The sequence below is a fragment of the Seriola dumerili genome, unplaced genomic scaffold (assembly GCF_002260705.1).
Source record: "Seriola dumerili isolate Sdu_G_001 unplaced genomic scaffold, Sdu_1.0 BDQW01000079.1, whole genome shotgun sequence".
Classification (NCBI taxonomy): domain Eukaryota; kingdom Metazoa; phylum Chordata; class Actinopteri; order Carangiformes; family Carangidae; genus Seriola; species Seriola dumerili.
This window is the reverse complement of record NW_019174334.1, coordinates 485,725-504,244: the sequence shown is the minus strand read 5'-3', so window position 1 is coordinate 504,244 and position 18,520 is coordinate 485,725. Positions and strand designations below refer to the sequence as shown.

At 40.8% G+C, this 18,520-nt stretch overlaps 1 protein-coding gene across 1 annotated transcript in view; it reads right to left on the bottom strand.

Annotated features, from left to right (window-relative positions):
• rttn (rotatin) overlaps positions 1-18,438 on the bottom strand; it is a 31,774-nt gene extending 13,336 nt beyond the window's left edge. Inside the window, exons 1-28 of the mRNA XM_022744244.1 lie at positions 18,308-18,438; positions 17,775-17,962; positions 17,132-17,321; positions 16,859-16,933; positions 16,651-16,741; positions 16,374-16,488; positions 13,823-13,973; positions 13,249-13,417; positions 12,495-12,685; positions 12,147-12,262; positions 11,056-11,223; positions 10,756-10,968; positions 10,476-10,588; positions 10,238-10,364; positions 9,785-9,910; positions 9,333-9,449; positions 8,611-8,750; positions 7,871-8,042; positions 7,673-7,772; positions 7,085-7,170; positions 6,358-6,475; positions 5,648-5,744; positions 5,480-5,545; positions 5,162-5,353; positions 3,740-3,982; positions 2,686-2,842; positions 1,401-1,567; positions 495-714 (exon numbers count right to left, since the gene is read on the bottom strand). Of these exons, the coding sequence (XP_022599965.1) occupies positions 495-714; positions 1,401-1,567; positions 2,686-2,842; positions 3,740-3,982; positions 5,162-5,353; positions 5,480-5,545; positions 5,648-5,744; positions 6,358-6,475; positions 7,085-7,170; positions 7,673-7,772; positions 7,871-8,042; positions 8,611-8,750; positions 9,333-9,449; positions 9,785-9,910; positions 10,238-10,364; positions 10,476-10,588; positions 10,756-10,968; positions 11,056-11,223; positions 12,147-12,262; positions 12,495-12,685; positions 13,249-13,417; positions 13,823-13,973; positions 16,374-16,488; positions 16,651-16,741; positions 16,859-16,933; positions 17,132-17,321; positions 17,775-17,962; positions 18,308-18,338 (3,939 nt within the window). The 5' untranslated portion in view covers positions 18,339-18,438. The remainder of the gene's footprint in view (positions 1-494; positions 715-1,400; positions 1,568-2,685; positions 2,843-3,739; positions 3,983-5,161; positions 5,354-5,479; positions 5,546-5,647; positions 5,745-6,357; positions 6,476-7,084; positions 7,171-7,672; positions 7,773-7,870; positions 8,043-8,610; positions 8,751-9,332; positions 9,450-9,784; positions 9,911-10,237; positions 10,365-10,475; positions 10,589-10,755; positions 10,969-11,055; positions 11,224-12,146; positions 12,263-12,494; positions 12,686-13,248; positions 13,418-13,822; positions 13,974-16,373; positions 16,489-16,650; positions 16,742-16,858; positions 16,934-17,131; positions 17,322-17,774; positions 17,963-18,307) is intronic.
• Between the last annotated feature and the right edge of the window lie 82 nt (positions 18,439-18,520).

Genomic DNA, 18,520 nt, shown 5'->3' with positions numbered 1-18,520 from the left:
TGACTGAAAAGGAAATTAACCTTCCCTCTTCATCTAATAAAAGCTGCTCATTGTGTAAACAGAATAGTCTATTCCACTGGGAGCTTCAATCCCAAGAAAAAATAAAAGTTTGGACACCTCTGTGTTGAGGACTGCTGTGCAAGCTGGTCTAAACCGTGTTACACTATTGTTTTATGGACTGTTGAACAACTGAACAGATGGAATAGGCAAGGTTGATTAATCTCATCAGCATCTTCACAGTGTGGCATATCTAATCAATGAGATTTTTTTCCTATTGTGATTCATGTCCCATAACCATATTTTTCTTAATTTTAATTAATTCCTCAGAAAGTACTGTGCTTTTTGTTTTATTCATTTCTGTAGGGCAGTCTCATTTCTGATGAGACAGGCTTGCATATGCCCATGTAACACATGAACATATGCATAATACTGTGCAGACGCAGAGCTGAACACACATGCCATTCACGAGCACATGCTCACGCACAAGCACACACCTCTAATAGCCCGCTGAGATACTTGGAGCAGAGGGAGATCGGCTCCAGGTCAGGGCAGTGGGAGCTCCAGCCAGGCTGGGCAGTCAGGCTGACCATGCCCTGCAGTGTCCTCTCTAGGCTGGGAAGGCCATAGAAACGTGGGGCGTCAGACACCCGCAGGCTGCGAAGCAAACAGACTGCCAGCTGGCTCTTGAAGGGACCTGCTAATGCCAGACATAGCCTGGACAGACAGGAAAGGACAGAGAGAGAAAGAGAAAAATACAAGCACACCAGACAGACAGGAGACAAGACAAGAGGTGGAAAAAAAAAAGAGAAAAAGAGAATGTAGACAATTGGCATACCAATTCCTTATGATAAATGTGTGGCTTTTTATGTGTGTTGGCATTCATTGTCGTGTTCCAAATGAACAAGCTAGTAGCATTTCCATCACAAATTAACTGAAATAAGCACTTCCCCTCCAGTGGAAGAACTCCTCAGTCTCTTTTTTCCTCCGGATATTAATCAATTTACTAACCCCACAGGAAGGCTGAAAAGCATTACCTGAGAGTACATTCCAATACATTCTAATAAACGAACAGAGTAATAATTCATTTATTTCTCATGAAGAAGGAATTGACGTAGGAAATATTCTGGCATATTGCTGGAAGAAGAAGGGTCTTTGAAGGTCAGTTGTGCCTTGGCGGCCCTGAGCGACAGACAATGCAGAATTCAGTACTTTATATTTGATAAGCAAATAAAAAATAAATTCATACCCACTGTAGTATGATGATGTAAGAAGTGAGTTTATCACAGAACTTATGAACTTTCATTTGCAACTTTACAGCTGATATTTAAAGTGTAATAGAAGACGAAATGAAGGACCTTTTCAACTGCCCTCAGTTTGACTTTGTTGTGGAATCCTCTTACCTGTCAGCGGTGTGTGTGAGGCGGAGGAGTAAGGTTTTAAAGAAGCTGGTGAGTTCTCTCTGCAGTCTCTGGCTGATGTGGTTCTTCAGTTCCTCAGGTTCCCCTGGGCTCTGAGTGGAGGTCTGGGTCTCCACAACGAGCAGCAAATTAAGGAGGGACACAGTCTCCTGGATAATCGATAGATGAATGGATAATTGGTTTGTTCGTCGAGTTTATTTAATTATTTTGGATTACATCATTTTAAATGTGAGAGTACATATTTGCTTGCCTTTTTATAAACTTAATTTCACTTTGTTTTACATGCTTAGTTTCGAAAACTTATGAATGTGTTATCAGTTTTTGTTTTCCTTTTGTGCTTTGCGTTACTGCATACACGGAGGATACACATCTTCAGACAGGTTATTCAGTTTAGTGGATTAATAGTACAGAACCAAATGTTCTGGAATTATCTTCTTATCCAGTTCAAACAAACTGACCCATAGAGGGAAGATGTGGAGGAGGCTGACAGGTGTATTCCTTCTCTCCCTTCAAAACTCAGATGCAGAATTTCTTACTGAGCAGCGCACACTGAGCAGATAGTTAATGCAAGTGTAGGGAGCGACAGATGTTCCTGAAACAGCTCAGTAATTACAGGAAAGTTGGAGCAGAGCAGAGCTGCTCACCCCTACCAGGCATTCAATCTGAGTCTGCTTTAGCTGCCAGGGGAGGGCTTATTGTTTACACACACATTAATGAGAAAGCCAAGGTGAGACTGATTAAATCCTAAAAGCAGCTCTCCTCACTAAAACAGTGTGGTGATTCTTCTCCTCGGGCAAAAGTATGAATCCAACTTTGTTTTAAGAGCTCAGGAAATAATCTCTGCCGCAGGTCTGAGGTGGAACGCTGTGATACTGCTTTTCTGTTGTTATGAGAGAGTAATATGTTTGGCTTGTCTGACGGTGTGTGATCTATTAAAGCTTTGATTACAGGTATATAACCCTCTGTGTTGGAGAGGACAGTGTCTAACCAGATTACTAGCGAACAGAGATGCTCACACATATATTGTACAGGCACAATACACACACCAAAGGTAAGGTACAGCAGTACGTATGAATAAGATAAAATAATATGTATTGATAGGGGGCTGCTGGCTACCTGGGAAATCTCCAACCGCAGGATTCAATGTAATGCCAGTGTCGCAAAAAACTCAAATATCCCTTTAAACCTAAACCTTAAAAGGAAATACGGTACTTCTCTGGTAAGGTTTTACTTTCAGACTTGACCAGAGAGTGTAAATTGCCTGTACCTGGTTGAGAAGCAGCTCCAGTATCCAGCGCAGGTCCTTGTCCTCTGGGCCAGATGCAGACTCAGTGTGCATCTGTCTGAAGTAGGCATTCAAAAATGCAACAATGCCCACCAGCAACCTCTCATCCTCGACACAGGCTGGACGCACCTGGAGAAACCTGAAGAGAGGAAGAGACACAGACCGTGTCAACAAGAGGGAGAGAAAGTGGTTAAAAGGAAGATACTGGATAATAACATGTTCTGAAGTACATAGAAAAAGAAGCTGAGGTTTTATCCACCAATCTTTTCCCCATTTTTCGTCTTTGTTTTCTTTCTTATTCCGTTGGAAAACATCATTGCACAGTGGAAATCTTAAATGGACATACCACTGACATGTATACAATATACGCCATTAGATAGGAAAAACCTAGTCTCTGGAAGGTGGTGGTGATAAACTGATGAAATCAAATAATTAACATACTTGAAAACACTTTCATTAAAGGCTTGCTCTTTTTTTCTTCATTATTACATAAGAAATGAGTTAAATCATTTCAATTTTTACGTTAAGCTTTAGGATTAGAGCTGTTTGAGGAAGAAAGATGATAATTGTAATACTTTAATAAAGAACAAATGTATTATTTATTGTTTGATGGTAAAAAAAAAAAAAAAAAACAATCATGGTAACACCAAGCAAAACTAAAGAAAAGAACTAAAGAAATGTACACATCAATCAAGGGTCCAAATTTAAATAATAATAAAGTATCATACTCCCTCAAGGAAGCTTTAATAGTCATTCCAGGCCATGGTAAACAGAAAAGGCATTTAATGCCATTAATACATGTCAATTTTTCAAAATGAGGCAAAAGACAAAGCCATACTGTGCTCACTGAGCAATGGAAAACATTTGGTTCACAGCAAGTACTGTTTAGATCTACAGCAGCAGTGATAATAATAGCAGCCATAAAACCCTTCCATTATTTTCTTAATTCATAAATCTTAACAAGACATATTTACTGACTTGGTTATTAGTGTGTGAAACTACAGCACATGAACCTTTAGATTTGTATGCAAAGTACCTGGTGATTGCTGCCTGCCAACTGAGGGAGTGAAGGGTGCCTCTGCAGCTGTGGGTGGGGATGTGAGGTAGGGCCAATCTGTCAATCAGCAAGTAGAGGCTGAGCCTGGAGAGGGCAGAGGTCACAGAACTGTGTCCTGCCGCTGTGGCGATGGCCTGGATGCAGTCCTGCAGCGCAGCGGGAATGTGCATCGCTTTCAGCGACAGAACCTGTGCTTCTGTCAGTTTCAAGTCAGGATGAAAACTGTAAGGAACAAAATGTAAATGGTTTAAAAAAAATATATTCAAAAATCAGATTACATGACTATTGATGTGCTGACAAGTATGTTGCATAAGCAGCAACCTCAGTAGCATACTAATGACTGCATTAACAAACATATTTGATCATCAATCTGGAGGGATGAGACATTTATGAGTCATCCATAGAGAGATGTTTTCTGAGAATCACTTGCAACTGAAACCAAGCAGAGGCAGCAGTGATCATACCAGCTAAAATCAAGAGGCAGTTCTCAAGAAACTGTCAAAACTATGTCAAAAAAATAAGAAAAAAAAAAAAGATCCTGTGCTTTCTTGAACTTTATAATAAGACACAACAATAACATCAAAGGTAAACTTGAGCACAGAGCTGTACTTTAGACAGAATAGCAAATCCACCTCTCAATTTTCAATGACATCCTAAATATATGCTTTACTCCGAATGACAAAACTGTACAAAATCCAGTTTTGGACAGATTGATCCATCTATGGTGTGCTTTAAACGCCTTTGCTGTAATCAAGCTGGATGAAACCGTGTGAGAGACATTCTCATCTGTTTGAATTAGGTCACATTAGAAGTAAATGAAGACAGATGAAACACAAGATTACCAAGCCTTCTGAAACCAATTCTTCCTTACAGTTGTCCATAAGAGAGAACAATGTGTTAATGTGATATGTAGCAGGCTCTTTCTTTAAATCCTCATATGGAAATGTTGATCTGGTCAGTTCCTCTAAAATCCAACATCTTGTGCCTCAAACAAACAAAAAATATAGAAGAGTCATCTAAACACAGGGCAGGAAATCTTGGGAAAGATTTATTCTCAACAGATAAATGAATATACTGCAAAGTAACAAATAAGCACTATAGCTCATATGCTGCTATTTATGCTTCATATGCTGCTATTTTGTAAGTTTTTGTAAATATCTATTGTATATATTTATTATCTGTTATTGATCTTTCTAAAATTTCTCTCTTACTGGCAATTTGAAGTTTTTCTTATCTTGTATAAGGAAAATCTTATTCGTATTATTAGTACTAGTATTAAAGTATCATATACAGGGACATCAGTCTGCCTTGGTCTCCGATCTATTTTCTGTCGTAGCTGCTACACAACAACACAAAATTACACTCTCCGGTCATGAAAGTAAGAAACATCAAAGCTCTTACTCAGGAACCCCGGCAGAGGTGTCATGCAGCTCCTCAAGGAGGTTATCAATCCCAGAATGCCACGCAGTGTTCCAGGCTACCTGTAGAGCTTGGCGGGCAGGGGCCAGGGTCAGGAGGCCAGAGGATGAAGGCAAGACGCAGCAGTACGGGCTGACAGCGTGATGACTTGCTGCCTGGAATGGGATGTTATACCTGGGAGAAAATTAAGGAGAGGAATAAAATGTTGTGAATATTGATTGTAAGGTGCTGTTGACGAGGGGAAGGGAGCCCTGACACAACTGTAAAGGTTGCCCCTCACAACTTAATGGCTCACCTTACCTGCGTATTATTGTCAGCGGTAGGGAGAACGGTGCGAGAGTCACATCTGCCCTGGATTTGTCCGACCTAATGTAACAGGCAAGAATCTAGTAAAACAAACTGCTGCATGGACGTACACATTGTTATTAGAAGCGTGGAGAAAGCCTGCACAGAGGAGAAGAAACTCACCATATTTCAATGCTAGCAATCTCATCAAGTAGCAGTAAACTCATCAGGACAGCAATCTCATTTCCACTGCTTTTGTTCTCCTTCAATATCAAGGAGGCTAAAATGGAGACACAACATAAGCAATAAACATAATAACCACACCCTAAACTTTATCTCTCTACTTCATGAACACATTTATAAGAATTTCATATTTGAAATTTCATTAGAGACACAAACACTTTTGGGAATCCCCACTCCCCCCCCCACTACTGGCTTTGCGTATGTTATGATATCATGATGACTCTCAAATGAAGCGCCTGAAGTTTTAATACAAGTGAGAGCTTCAAAATGAGCTGTGCAAACATTACTTTTGTAATGTATAAAAACCTGGCAGTCCAAAAGTTTCCCATTGACTTGAATGGGAAAGTGATCTCAGACTTTTAGAACGCTCCAAAAACTATAAAGGTAGTCACAATCAAAACAAGATTTTGTAATTTCAATGTAATGCCTTCTGATTTAAATTGAGGGGCTTACAAGCTGCAGTATTGCAAATAAATGAGCTCCATAGCTACCAGTTGCATCATACTAATCTGCCACTTACTACAGTGTGACAACATGGTTAAAAGCTATGCATCAATGGATGCCTTGTCATCTTTTTTTGAGAATGTGCCCTGGAGCTACACAACACAACGTGTGGAGCTGTTACTTAATGAGCTGTCTTGTGAATGTACCCCTGAGCAATGTGAGGAGCAGGAGGTTGCGTTGTGCCAGGCTGTGCCTCAGAGATGGATCAGCATACACCAGCTTCCTCAGGATACATATACAAGGCTCCAGCAGGCAATCCATGCTCTGGGGAGAACAGCAACATACGCACTCGGTGTTTAATTGCAGGGAAAACATAAACAAACACACACTTTTTCTTTCCGTCTCCTCCTGCTCCGTCTCACACATACAAATGCGCGGGATCTCTTTACTGTCACTTCACATAAGCTAAATCCGAATTTAGTGACTGTGCAGGTTGGCGGCAATGGAGGGTCGGGACAAACACAACCTGCAGGCATCCCTCTTATACACCCTTGTTAGCTGAGACAAGTCATTCTCTGTGGCCCTGTTCCTCCACCTCCATGTAGCCATACATGCTGGACAATTACCCCTGTTAGCAGCGTCTGATTCAAGGCCTGGAAATGATCAGCAGACTGCAGAAACTAGAGGGCAAAAATCCCTGCTGACCAGGGCCTGTCTGACACTATTAATACAGGCCATTTCATCCCTCTATCATGCACGCCTCAGTGGTTTTCCTGCACATCTTCTGGCAGCACATGTACTTACATGAGCACATATAAGAGATGAGATACAGGGCTTGTTTTATGCAGTTTAACAGCAATTATTTATTTAATTATTTATCACTTTGCCAAGCATTTATTTATTTATTTATTCAATAATTTATTTATTCATTACCTTGTTGCCGTAGACACTCGCCATTATGAAAGAAATGACTTTGTCTGTTATTCCAAGATTCTTCAGCACTGGGTGCATCGTTGTGTCTGCAGGGAAGTAAGATAACAATTCAACTAACGATAACATATATAATATAATAATAATAATAATAATAATAATAATAATAATAATAATCTTCAACAATTTGCTTTTACTGCTTTTCTACAACATATGGTGGTGTCACTTATGCATCACAAAAACTTTTTTGTTGCTGTTTTTAATTTTATCAGGTGCATAAAATTGAATCTAGAACACTGATCAGGCATTTTATTTAGTTTTATGTGGTCGACAATTCAATTCAGACATTATACTTCCTTATGGAATATCGAGCTCAATATCATTCTCAATTCAAGTGTTATAGGGATGTGACTTCTTAGCAACTGCACTCTGGCGCACTGCTTGTACACTTTGCAGTGATACAGATTTGCAGGTACAACTATGAAAAATACAGAGGATGCTTAGTGGGATCAAAAGCACAGAAGTTGGAAGGAGTTGCAAAGTGCAACCAGTCACTAGTTGAAATTCTTTTATCTCTTACAGGTAACTCACCTTGCAGCACCACAGACAGCTGTTCTGAAGCTGATCTTCTCAGAGAGATGTCAACAGTGTCTGAGGAGAGGATACAAAAGAGTTTCTCCACAGACTCCACCTGGAGAACATTAAACACACGTTAAGTGAGCATTTATTTCTGTCTATATAACAAGTGTATGCGAGTGCATTCGTCTTACTCTGTGTTTAAATTTATACCTTAAGGACAGATTTGTTGCTTGTATCCAGTGAGATGTCTAATGGGTTTCGGAGACAGTAGAGATCGGGCAGTGCGGAGGTCACCGTCTGATCCATGTCTGGTCTGGCTGTTTGAGCGTCATCAGCGCTGGTTAGGTGTGGAAGGATTTGTTGCACTGCTGCTATTCTCACACTGTTTGGAGTTGAGAATTTCATTGAAAATCACAATGATTTAAAAACAGCATAAAACCACAATTTTAGGTGATAAACCAGTGTTTTATCTTCATCAGAGCACTGATACACAGTTGCAAGTGTTACCAGCCTTTCATGTTTTTTTTTTAATACAGCATCCAAATGACAATTAGTTGTCAAAAAAGTGGCTGGCAGGGCAGACAAATCTATTAGCTGTTGCCAAAATTTTCGAAAGGCTTGTCTCCTGGCCAGTGTCTGGTGTTAATTTCTATCTCCATCAATATTCATAGACTGGGACTGAATCGCTGTTTTACACAGGCCTCACAGAGCATTTAGATGACTTGATGAGCACATCGCCTGACAGTAACAGACAGCGGTAATATGTCCATCCCAAGTGTTTGTAAAGCAAAATATTCAGACACACACAATGACTTCACTCAGAAGAAACATACCATCACAGACACATATTATTATGCGCACACATCCAGGCAGGCACCGAACACCTAAACAAACACAGAGACACATAAATACAAACAATGACAAAAGGAAGACCCAGAGGCCTGACTCACGCGGGCTGTTTAGTGAAAAGGAGTCGGAGCGCTGCTTTTAGCTTGACTGTACTTGGAAACGTCTTGTCTCTTGCCACGTCCGACATGTCACTTATCAGCAGGACACAGTTTCCAAGTGACTCTTCGGTGCCTGCGTAACCCTGCCACAAATACAAACACACACACACACACACACACACGGATACACACAATTCTCAGACTGCCTTGGCAGACAATGGAGCTAACAATGGGGAATTCCAGCTAAGCAGCACAACAGTAAATAAAATATGCATCGCTTTGATTACGGGTGGTTTCATTTCGTCTCTTGTTGACATGGCGGGCCCATCTCTGAATGGCCTCCTTGAATTAAATCACACTTGACAGCCTAGTCAAAATCTCATGTATATTCATGAAGAATTTCCAGGCTTTCTGTTGCCTGAAACTGAACAATTAATAAAAGCTTGTTTTTTTTTTTTTTCCACCCAAAAAGGAAACAATATAACACAGAATATGTAAATGAGAGAATAACTAAATTTTTTCTCACTGGCAGCTCAATATGCAGGCTTTGTGGCCCAAGAGTGCTAAAATTGCACTTTTGATCATAGCTGTTTTGATTGTGGAGAACATAAACCACTCCACCCCCACCCCGCTCCATAAATATAATGGAATAAGTTCCAAACATGAAGCTGCTTTATGAGCTCTGTAGTACAAATACAACGCAGCCTCCGCAGAGAGCACAACACCTGTAATATGGGCATGACCGGGTAAAGTGCCTCATTGAATCTGTCCCAGGTTGATGCTGTCATCATCAATCGTCCCTTGAGCAGGAATAGCAGGATATCCTTGGCAGCAACATTCACCTATAGATCACAAGTAAACTGCTGATTTTACAAAGGCACTGCTGATGAAACATTTACTAGGAGGTACTGTAAATGACAGACTTTTAAACATCTAAATTACATGACACCAGCAAGTCCTGATATTTTAGCATGACCTTAAAGTAATGTACAATAACATTACTTTAAATCTAAATCCACATACAACACACAATAATCCCAGCGCTTTTACTCTCATGAGTACCTGTATTTGACTGGATTTATTCCTTTAAACCCTGACACAGAAGCAGCCAAAATGACCTCACTCCAAAGTGCCAAATAGGTTCTAATTTACAAGTACAAGTGCCAAGAACACCTACCTTTTCTGCAGAGTCCTGGAGTCCGAAAGCGCTTATTTCATAGAGCACCCTGTGGTGGAGAAGGAAGTTGACTCCACCACAGGCTCCTGGTTCCTGACGTGACACATACTGGATGCCAAGGCAGTCCTAGGGGTGTATGTAATCACACCAAAGCACATCATGAAGTGTCGCTATCCTCTCACTTGTGCATGCATACGAGAGCTCCAATTCACTTTAAATGTAGCCATGCACTCTAGACAGTGCTTGGTAAAATGAAAAGGAAGACCGATTTCAAATGTCAAGTGGTATTTTTATAGAGCACTGTCAAAGAGCTGTGATTCATCCATCTTAATCCAACTTATTTACATATGGGTGGCCCTCCCAACAGACCCACATTATTGCTCTGGTACATTATTTATTGCTCTGTACACTTATTTAAACTCTGCCTGTCTATATAAGATGGCTTTCTCTGACCTTGACCAGGCTTAGAGCGCATGTGTATGTTTCCGTCTTGACAGGCAGTAAGGGATGAGACAGCAGCTTGAGGAGAAGTCTCTGACTCTCTGTTTGGAGGAGCGGACTGGGCTCATCAAACTTCCACCTAATGATGGACGAACAAAAGAGTGTAGCATAAAATATTTAATATCTAAAAACAGAATAAGAAGTGACCGACTTTACAACGCAAGAAACTATGATTTTTACAGCATCTTACAGGTAAGAGCAGATGTGAACACATTCCTTGACGATGGGTAAGTGCTGGTGAAACGGGAGTCCGTCTATGGCTTGGTCTGCCAGCTCCAGTAACTCCAACCAGTTCTTTTCTCCCTTGATGAAGAAATAAATCAAGGAATGTAATATATAATGCATATATGAATCACAGGCCAAACAGGTTTCACTACAACCTGACTTATATTTATGTTATGTGTGTTTTTTTTTGTTTTTTTTTTACTTAAAGAAGTGAATGTTGTATGTCTATAAAAGATAGCTCATACCTCAGCTTGTGCTTCTTTGAGAAAGCTGCAAGCGGACTCCATCCAGAGGGCAGCACGGGTCACCTGCCTGTAGAGGTCATGGCTATCAGAGTTCACCTGCTCCAAGTAGGCGACTGCTGTCTCTTGCATGCTGGGTAATAAAGTTCCCAATGAAGTGTCCAAGCATAGGTGGAACATAGCTGTTGCAGTGCTTTCTGGGAGATTGTCACAAGCCTGTGTGAGAAAAAGGACTCTGATTTTTATGAAGTCACACAAAGTAATAACAGATTTGGTCAAAAACACACACACACACACACACACCTTCTCAGGAGGGAGGACAGTCTGCAGGAGTTTGATGGTGAATATGGCAGTGCCTGTGTAGGCCATTCTGTGGTGAACCTGAGAACTGTGGGTAACGTCTGCTGCGTAGCTCTGATGGTAGCTCAGGATATCCCCCAATAGTTCCAAGAAGGCTTGCAGCTTCTCCTTCTATAAACACACACAGACAGAAATGTAACCAAAAGAACACATACCAATCAAACACGCCAACACACACACACACACACACACACACGTGCTCACATCACGTGCATGTTCACATTCATAGACACACACTGACGCACAGCCACTGGCTGGGAGCCAAGAGAAAAATTGTTCGTTCCAGGGGTTAGGAATTGAATGTAATCAGATTTCAGGGTTATTTTGGGACGAGATACAGATCCACCCTATCTCAGTATGAATAAATTGGGACAATCTATTCTCAGCCACTTTGTTCTGGGAGCAGAAATTGAACAATAGAAGATAAATACCAGGAGGGGGCAGTAGATGCCCTGTGCATTGCTGTGGCTGGCATAAACAGTTCTGCCCATTCCCATAGGAAAAACCTAGAGGTCTGGCACGGAAAAGCTGCTCTCCACATAAAGATGACAAAACAGTTCTCAGGCTGCAAGGCTCTGGGCATGTATTAAACAGCAGAGGGCCAGAGGGGCCTGGGCTTGACAAGTGTATAAGTCCCCCTGCAGAGGAACATACTCTTTAAACAGTCAGGGAGGATAACAAATGATTCTGCATGGTAAAAAAACACACACAGAAGTTTAACACAATCCATTGTGTGGACTTCATACACATAATAAATGAAGACATTTACTAACCCAACAATTTTGTGCTTAGATAAACCCATGGGTACCAACGAGAAGTATATGTGAGAGGCTCTTTGTAACCAGCAGAAAGCCTTTGTAACCTTATATAATTCATTCAGCTCAATCACATGCCTTCAGTTCTCCTTGACAGTTGAGTACGGTATGCCTGTGTGTCTGTAGCAAATTGTCTGGTGGCCAACCCAGTTCCCCTTTTCAGTGTAGTGTATCCATTCATCTACATAAGAGGCTGTCATGAGCTGTGTTTTGACTTGCCAGCTCCATCCCCACCAGGCTGCGATCGTCCCAGACCAGCTCACAAACACTGTCCCCAAGCAGGAGGACGGCGTCGCAAAGCAGCTCCAGAACACGGTGGAACACATGCGAACCCTCTGAGAAACGAGAGAGAAAGAGAACAAGAGCAGGGGAAGAGAATTTGTTTGACAAGAGCTGGTAGTATACCATCATGTATGGAAACAGGTGAGGGAGTATTTGCAGTATTTCAAACAAAAAAAAAAAAAAAAAAAAGGAGGAGAAAGAGAGTGATCACTGATTTATATATTTTAGAAAAATATTTTCTCCCTCCCCACCTTTATTTTAAAAAATACTACAAAAGGTTCTTACCTGTCTTAAGAAGTGGTATAGCATGCTCCATGATGGCAACAGTGAACTGGGCCAAAGTGAGCTGCTGTAACTGCAGCTCCAGGACATCTTCAACTCCCAGGTCAGGAAGCTCCAAATGGGCCACATCTGCAGGTGACTGAGGCGTCTGCCTGGGGGCTTGGACTGCTGCTCCACCTCTGTGCGAGCTGCCACTGCATGAATCACAGACAAGAGAGGCAGACAACTGTAAATTCATGATCTGTGCTTGGACCACTCAAATACAAGGAATGACGTATGAGCTGTATAGGGATGGATCATAAAAACTGAATATGCCATCACGGGAATCAGAAGTGATTTTTCAACACTACTGACTAGCCGCTAGAGGGCTCCTGGTGTTATTCATATTTATGAAGAAGAATAAAATCCCCCCAGTCTTCCTCACATAGTTTTATCTTCTTGTGTGGGTTCCTGGTGTCAATAGCAATTTTGTCATTATCAAAGCCACAAAAAATCCTACTGTGCACAAATCTCCAAAAAAAAAACACCCCCCTTAAGGTCTGCTGAACAGAATAGACTACAATGACGAATTATATCAAAAAGTTATTTGTACAAGCAAGGGAGACATACAGTTCTGACACAATACGACTAATGCCTCAGAGGTGAGACAGAAGCCAAACTGAGTGAATCTCTGCCCTCACTCAACATGATTACTCAAGACATGCAGAGAAAGTGATGCAGTTTTTTTTCTTTTTCGGAGTTGCTCATACGGACACACCTGTCGGAAGCTGCATCTCCATCTTGGCCATCGCCGCGTGCTCTCTGACCAGTGCGTCCCACTACAGAGGGCCGGGGAGAGCACTCTCCCCCCGGGGAGGAGGCCTGGGAACGCTGGGTTCCCCGCACATCCTGGGAGTGGGAGAAGGAGGAGTTCTGGGACACTGGATCTGACGGCCACAAAAAGAACAAAAAGCACATAGTTGTATGATAAAGCAGAGAGAAGATTAAATAAGGTCATGTTAAAATTTCCCCCTTATGAGAAATTAGTCAGTACTGAATAGCAATAATATAAAATCAACTTTAATTTCTTACAACTATTTGAATTAGAAGAAAAATATAGCTAGGAAATGTATTAACTCTATATAATATATATAACGTTTCTTTAGAGGTTTATACTTGAAAAATGTAAAACACTTGAAAATGAAAGTGCAACTTGGTGATTGTAACTTTACAAGAATATACAGTATGTACACAAACAGGATAAACAAACAAAAATAACTACTGAAACCCATTGCTATCGGCAATAGAAAAAAAAAAATCTGTACATCTGCCTAACTCATGAAGCATGCTACCTTGCTTTGTAGAGTAGAAGCTTGGATCTTGATAAAAGCGCAGTCTCCTCCGTAGCCCTGCACAAAGCTGCCGCAGGCACGAAAGAGCCTGCAAGTGGAGGTAGCTTGCCTCACCTTTACCTGAACCCACCCTTAATAGGGACAGAAGGCTCTGAAAGCAGAAGAGGATATCAGAGGTGTTATATTACTGAGAATGAGGGAAATGGAAAAGTTTTAAATGGAAATTAACAACCAGTAATCATTGGGCAAATATATTGGCTTATTTACGTAGAGAAAAAACAGAGCACGAACTGAAACAAACAATGTACAAAATCTGTGTGTAAACAGTACCGAAACCTCAGACAGTGATAGAAAAGTTGTAATAAAGTTCACTAAATAAAAAGGGCAAGTGGAATTGAATTATTGAAACGGCAATTTGTTCCAAGTTCAGATTTCCTACCCTCTGTAGCTAATGATGTCTTGTCTCTAAATCCAAGTCTTTTAATTTAGCTTAATAGCTCTAGTAACTCAAAGGAGGGGCAAGTAAAGCCACAAGAAGAAAAGTACTTTCCCATAATGATTTGTTTTTGATGATGAGACTGCTGGGTGACAGTATGCTAATACTGCCCTGAGACCAATGTAATGTAATGCACCACTTTATTAACAGTTGTAATGTTCCTGGTGGCTCATGGGGCAAAATAATGTCTCCTCCAACACTCTTTCTATGCCAACGAAATGAAGACTCCGACAACAGACGCACTTTGTTTGCCGACATGATACTGGTAAATACATCAGAAAGAGCGCACCGCGTTTTACACAGATGGAGAGAGAGTGTATCAGAGTTCAGTTACAGGACACACCAACTTGACACTTCACATTTGCGATATAAGACATTTGAGATTCCTCCAAAGCCAACAAGACCACGATGAGGACAGTTCAAACGCCTCCATTTTTTTTTTTTTTTTTTTTTTTTTTACAGAATCTGATACTTCTCCACCAAGGACTTTCACACCATGCAAGAGGTATATCAGGATCAAACTACCCTCACAGCAATCTAGTGCCTGCTCAAGCAGAGTAAGTCCCCAGAGGCCTCCACAACCTCCTACAAGATCAGGGACACAGAATTATAAATTGGTGTTTTGTTCAAGGGCACTATTTGACAGGATATTATGTTGACAATGGCTAGAGTGACCATCTCATAAATCCATTATGAGGTGTTCACACTAGTCCCTCAAAACAATACACTTCATCTAATTGATGTGAATAAAAAAAGAATATAAAGTATTATGAACAACAGTTGGGATAGTAGAAAACCAAAATCTTCAATGACAGCTTTAATTTTGTCTCTTTGGACATCCATACTGAATGAGAGATTTTCGGGCAGCATTGTTAAGTTTAGAGTTTAGGTGGTGGAGATTTTCCATCAAATGAAGGGATTTGTCTTGAACATGGACACTGCACCTGAGAGTTGCCAGAATTTAGACTGACAAATATAGTAGAGCCTTTAAAATTTAAAATGACAGCAGTGAGAGCGATTCTAATGCGTTGCAACAAGTTAATGAAATGATTAAAAACTCAACTCCAGTTTTTAATGACATACACTCACGAGCACTTTATTAAGAATGACATAATAATACTGGGTAGGGCTTCCCTTTGCTCTAAAAACAGCCTCAATTCTTTGTGATGTGAACTCCACAAAGGTTGGAAACATTTCTTTGAGATTCTGGTCCATGTTGATATGATTGCATCACTAACCCTGCTCCCGCTGCAGCCTCACATTTCTGTTCTTGGCTGACAGGAGTGGAACCTGACGTGGTCTTCGGCTGTTGTAGCTCATCCACCTCAAGGTTCGATGTGTGCTGCATTCTAAGATTGCTTTTTTTGCTCACCGCAATTGTAAAGAGTGGTTACCTGAAGTATGGTAACCTTTACGTCAACTAAAACCAGTATGGCCGTTTTCCTTTCTCTCCTCGACGAGGTGTTTCCATCTGCTGAACTCCCGCTAACTGGATGTTTTTTGGTTTTCGCACCATTCTGAGTAAAAACCCCAGAGACTTTTGTGTGAGAAAATCCCAGGAGATCAGCAGTTTCAGAGACAGTCAAACCTGCCCATATGGTACCAACTATCATGCCACAATCAAAGTCACTGAGATCACATCACAGTTTTTTTTCCCCAATTCTGATGTTTGATGCGAACATTAATTGAAGCTCCTGACTTGTATCCGCCTGATTTTATACACTGCACTGCTGCTATATGATTTGCTGATTGGATGATTACATGAATAAACAGGTGTAGAATTTCCTAATAGAGTGCTCTGTGAGCGTATCTGAAATCAGTGTAACATTAGAGTCGACGCTAAGAAAACCCACTTTAACTTGAAGGTGATATAAATAGCAATCATTCAGACATGACCTGTTATAGCATGGGATCAAACCTGTGACTGTTAATGAAGGGAAGTGCAACCATTGCAGCGCAGTATCTGTCTGGTAGTGCTTTAGGTTTGTTCTTTTCATTCATATTTTTCATATTATTCATGTTTTAACCAAGATGATGGTAATGTTGCGATGGTACCTTTGCAATACTTGGCCTCTGCAGGAAGATCTCAGCAGGAAAGTCTTGCATAATGACATCACACAGAAGATCACATGTGGTCCGCACCAGGTTTGAGTTGTTGCTCCTCAGAGAACTGTTTCAAAATAATTAAAGCAGATATATTCAATATTCAGTCATTTAACAAGACTGCAGACTTGTGAAGTTGATTAATGAAATCATTATTTTGTTAATTTTACACTGCATTTTAATTAGGCACATATTAGAATATTAGTTATAGACATGTACTATCTCTCACCTCTCATTTGATGAAAGTATGTGTCTGTCTGTGTTTGTCAAAGTCAGCCAAGGAAACACGGAAAACCTCAGACATCTCACAGACTCATGCACTGTAAAACAAAATGATTTACAGACACTTTACTTTGGGACAAAAATAAGAAGCAAATTTCAAGATGAAACCAAGCACATTACAAAATTTTGGGATTATATTTTCAAAATACTGCTACCTGCTATCTTGTGAGGTGGTACATCTGTATGGGCTGGCAAACTCTTGTGGAAATAGCCCATTTTAGGAAAATCCTCTTCAGGTAGAAATACTGTAGGGGCTAAAGCAGAGACACCTGATTTGTTAAAATAACATTTCACAAATGTTTGATGAAACGTGTGCCAAGTAAAATTACAATCTGTATCATCCTCACCCACATAACATTATGAGCATTTAGTAATTTGTAGATGACAGACTCTAAACACAAACATGTTTTTGGCTGAACATGCAACACCTGTTGGAGCTGTATTACGCGGTCCAAGTGAGTAAACTACTGTTTTACTGGGGAGTAGATCAGGTAGCTGGAACAGCTGGTCCAGGGTTCCACTGATGACAGCTCGCAGTCTGGGCTCCACATTAGGAGACAGTTGGGTGAGGAAGTCCACCGCCCCAACGTCTCTTAGCATCTGGGCTGCACTTGGATGCTTGGAAGACATAATGACAAAGCAAATAGTCATGAAATGGAAAATATAGTGTTCAGTGTAATGTTAGATGGAGCACAATAATAGCACTTTGCATGTGTATTGGCATCAAAATGTCACTGGGCAGACATCACTGTGTCATCATTACGTCATTATGCCCCTGTTAGTATTTCTTGCAAGGTAAATTATGATTGTGGTTTGAGCAGAGTCAAAAGTGGCATAAAACCTGCTATAGATTGGAAAAGGCAAAGAATAATCCTCTTTTGATTGACCTAAGTCTGGTTAGCTTTGTTACAGATATAGGCTCAAACCAAGACCAAATATATTGTACAGTTTATCAGTCTACTTTCCTCTGCTACACATTCATAGGATCAGCTGCTGAATAGATCTAGAACTGTTCCCCTGAGGCCACTGTCCTTTCAGAATTATCTTCTTGTAAGACATTTACTTATTTACCTTTGATAAAGTTGTGAGCAACTCAAGGACCTCCTCCTGCATTGGCACCTCGGGGAAATTAAACCACTCCAGAAGATACACAAACAGCATCTTTTCTTGGACAATGTCAGAGACGGAAATCAGGGAATGGTCCAGCTTACATATGATGCTCTTCAATGCTCGCACTCTTATCTCCACCAAAGAGTGGCCTAAGGTTTGTAGAAAACAAAGTGGTAAGTTGTGAGGAAACATTGTTGCAGAATTGCCGAAGTTTTGTTTTTAACTAGCAAGTTAGCTAGCGTTGAGTGAAGTGGAAGGTACTTGGGGTCCTGAGCTAACGTTAGCGTCATCAATTAGCTACAACTCTACATTATTTGGTAACAATATACATAACGAAAACAGCCATCTACCAGATAAAAATTAAAAAGATGAATTTGGAAAGAGCTGCTATTGTTAGCAAGCATGCAAGCGGCGAATACATTTTGTTAATTAGTTCAGGTAAAGTCAGCACCCTAATCTTAAGCTACATTTGCTTAGCTACTAAGTTAGCCTACCTATTTTCTTTATAAGGGGAGATAACTCCATATCCGGTGTATATTGCGTTTCCCTTTGTAAAAAACAGATGAAAAAGCTTCATCAGCTATTAAGGCTTGTCAGTTCAGTTGGTGGTTGCCTGCCAGTGTCATGTCAACAACGTCTGCCCGGGTTTGTTTTCAACAACCGCGCCAGCGTCACTCCACTTCCGGTAGTGGACCAGGGTGCGTTCA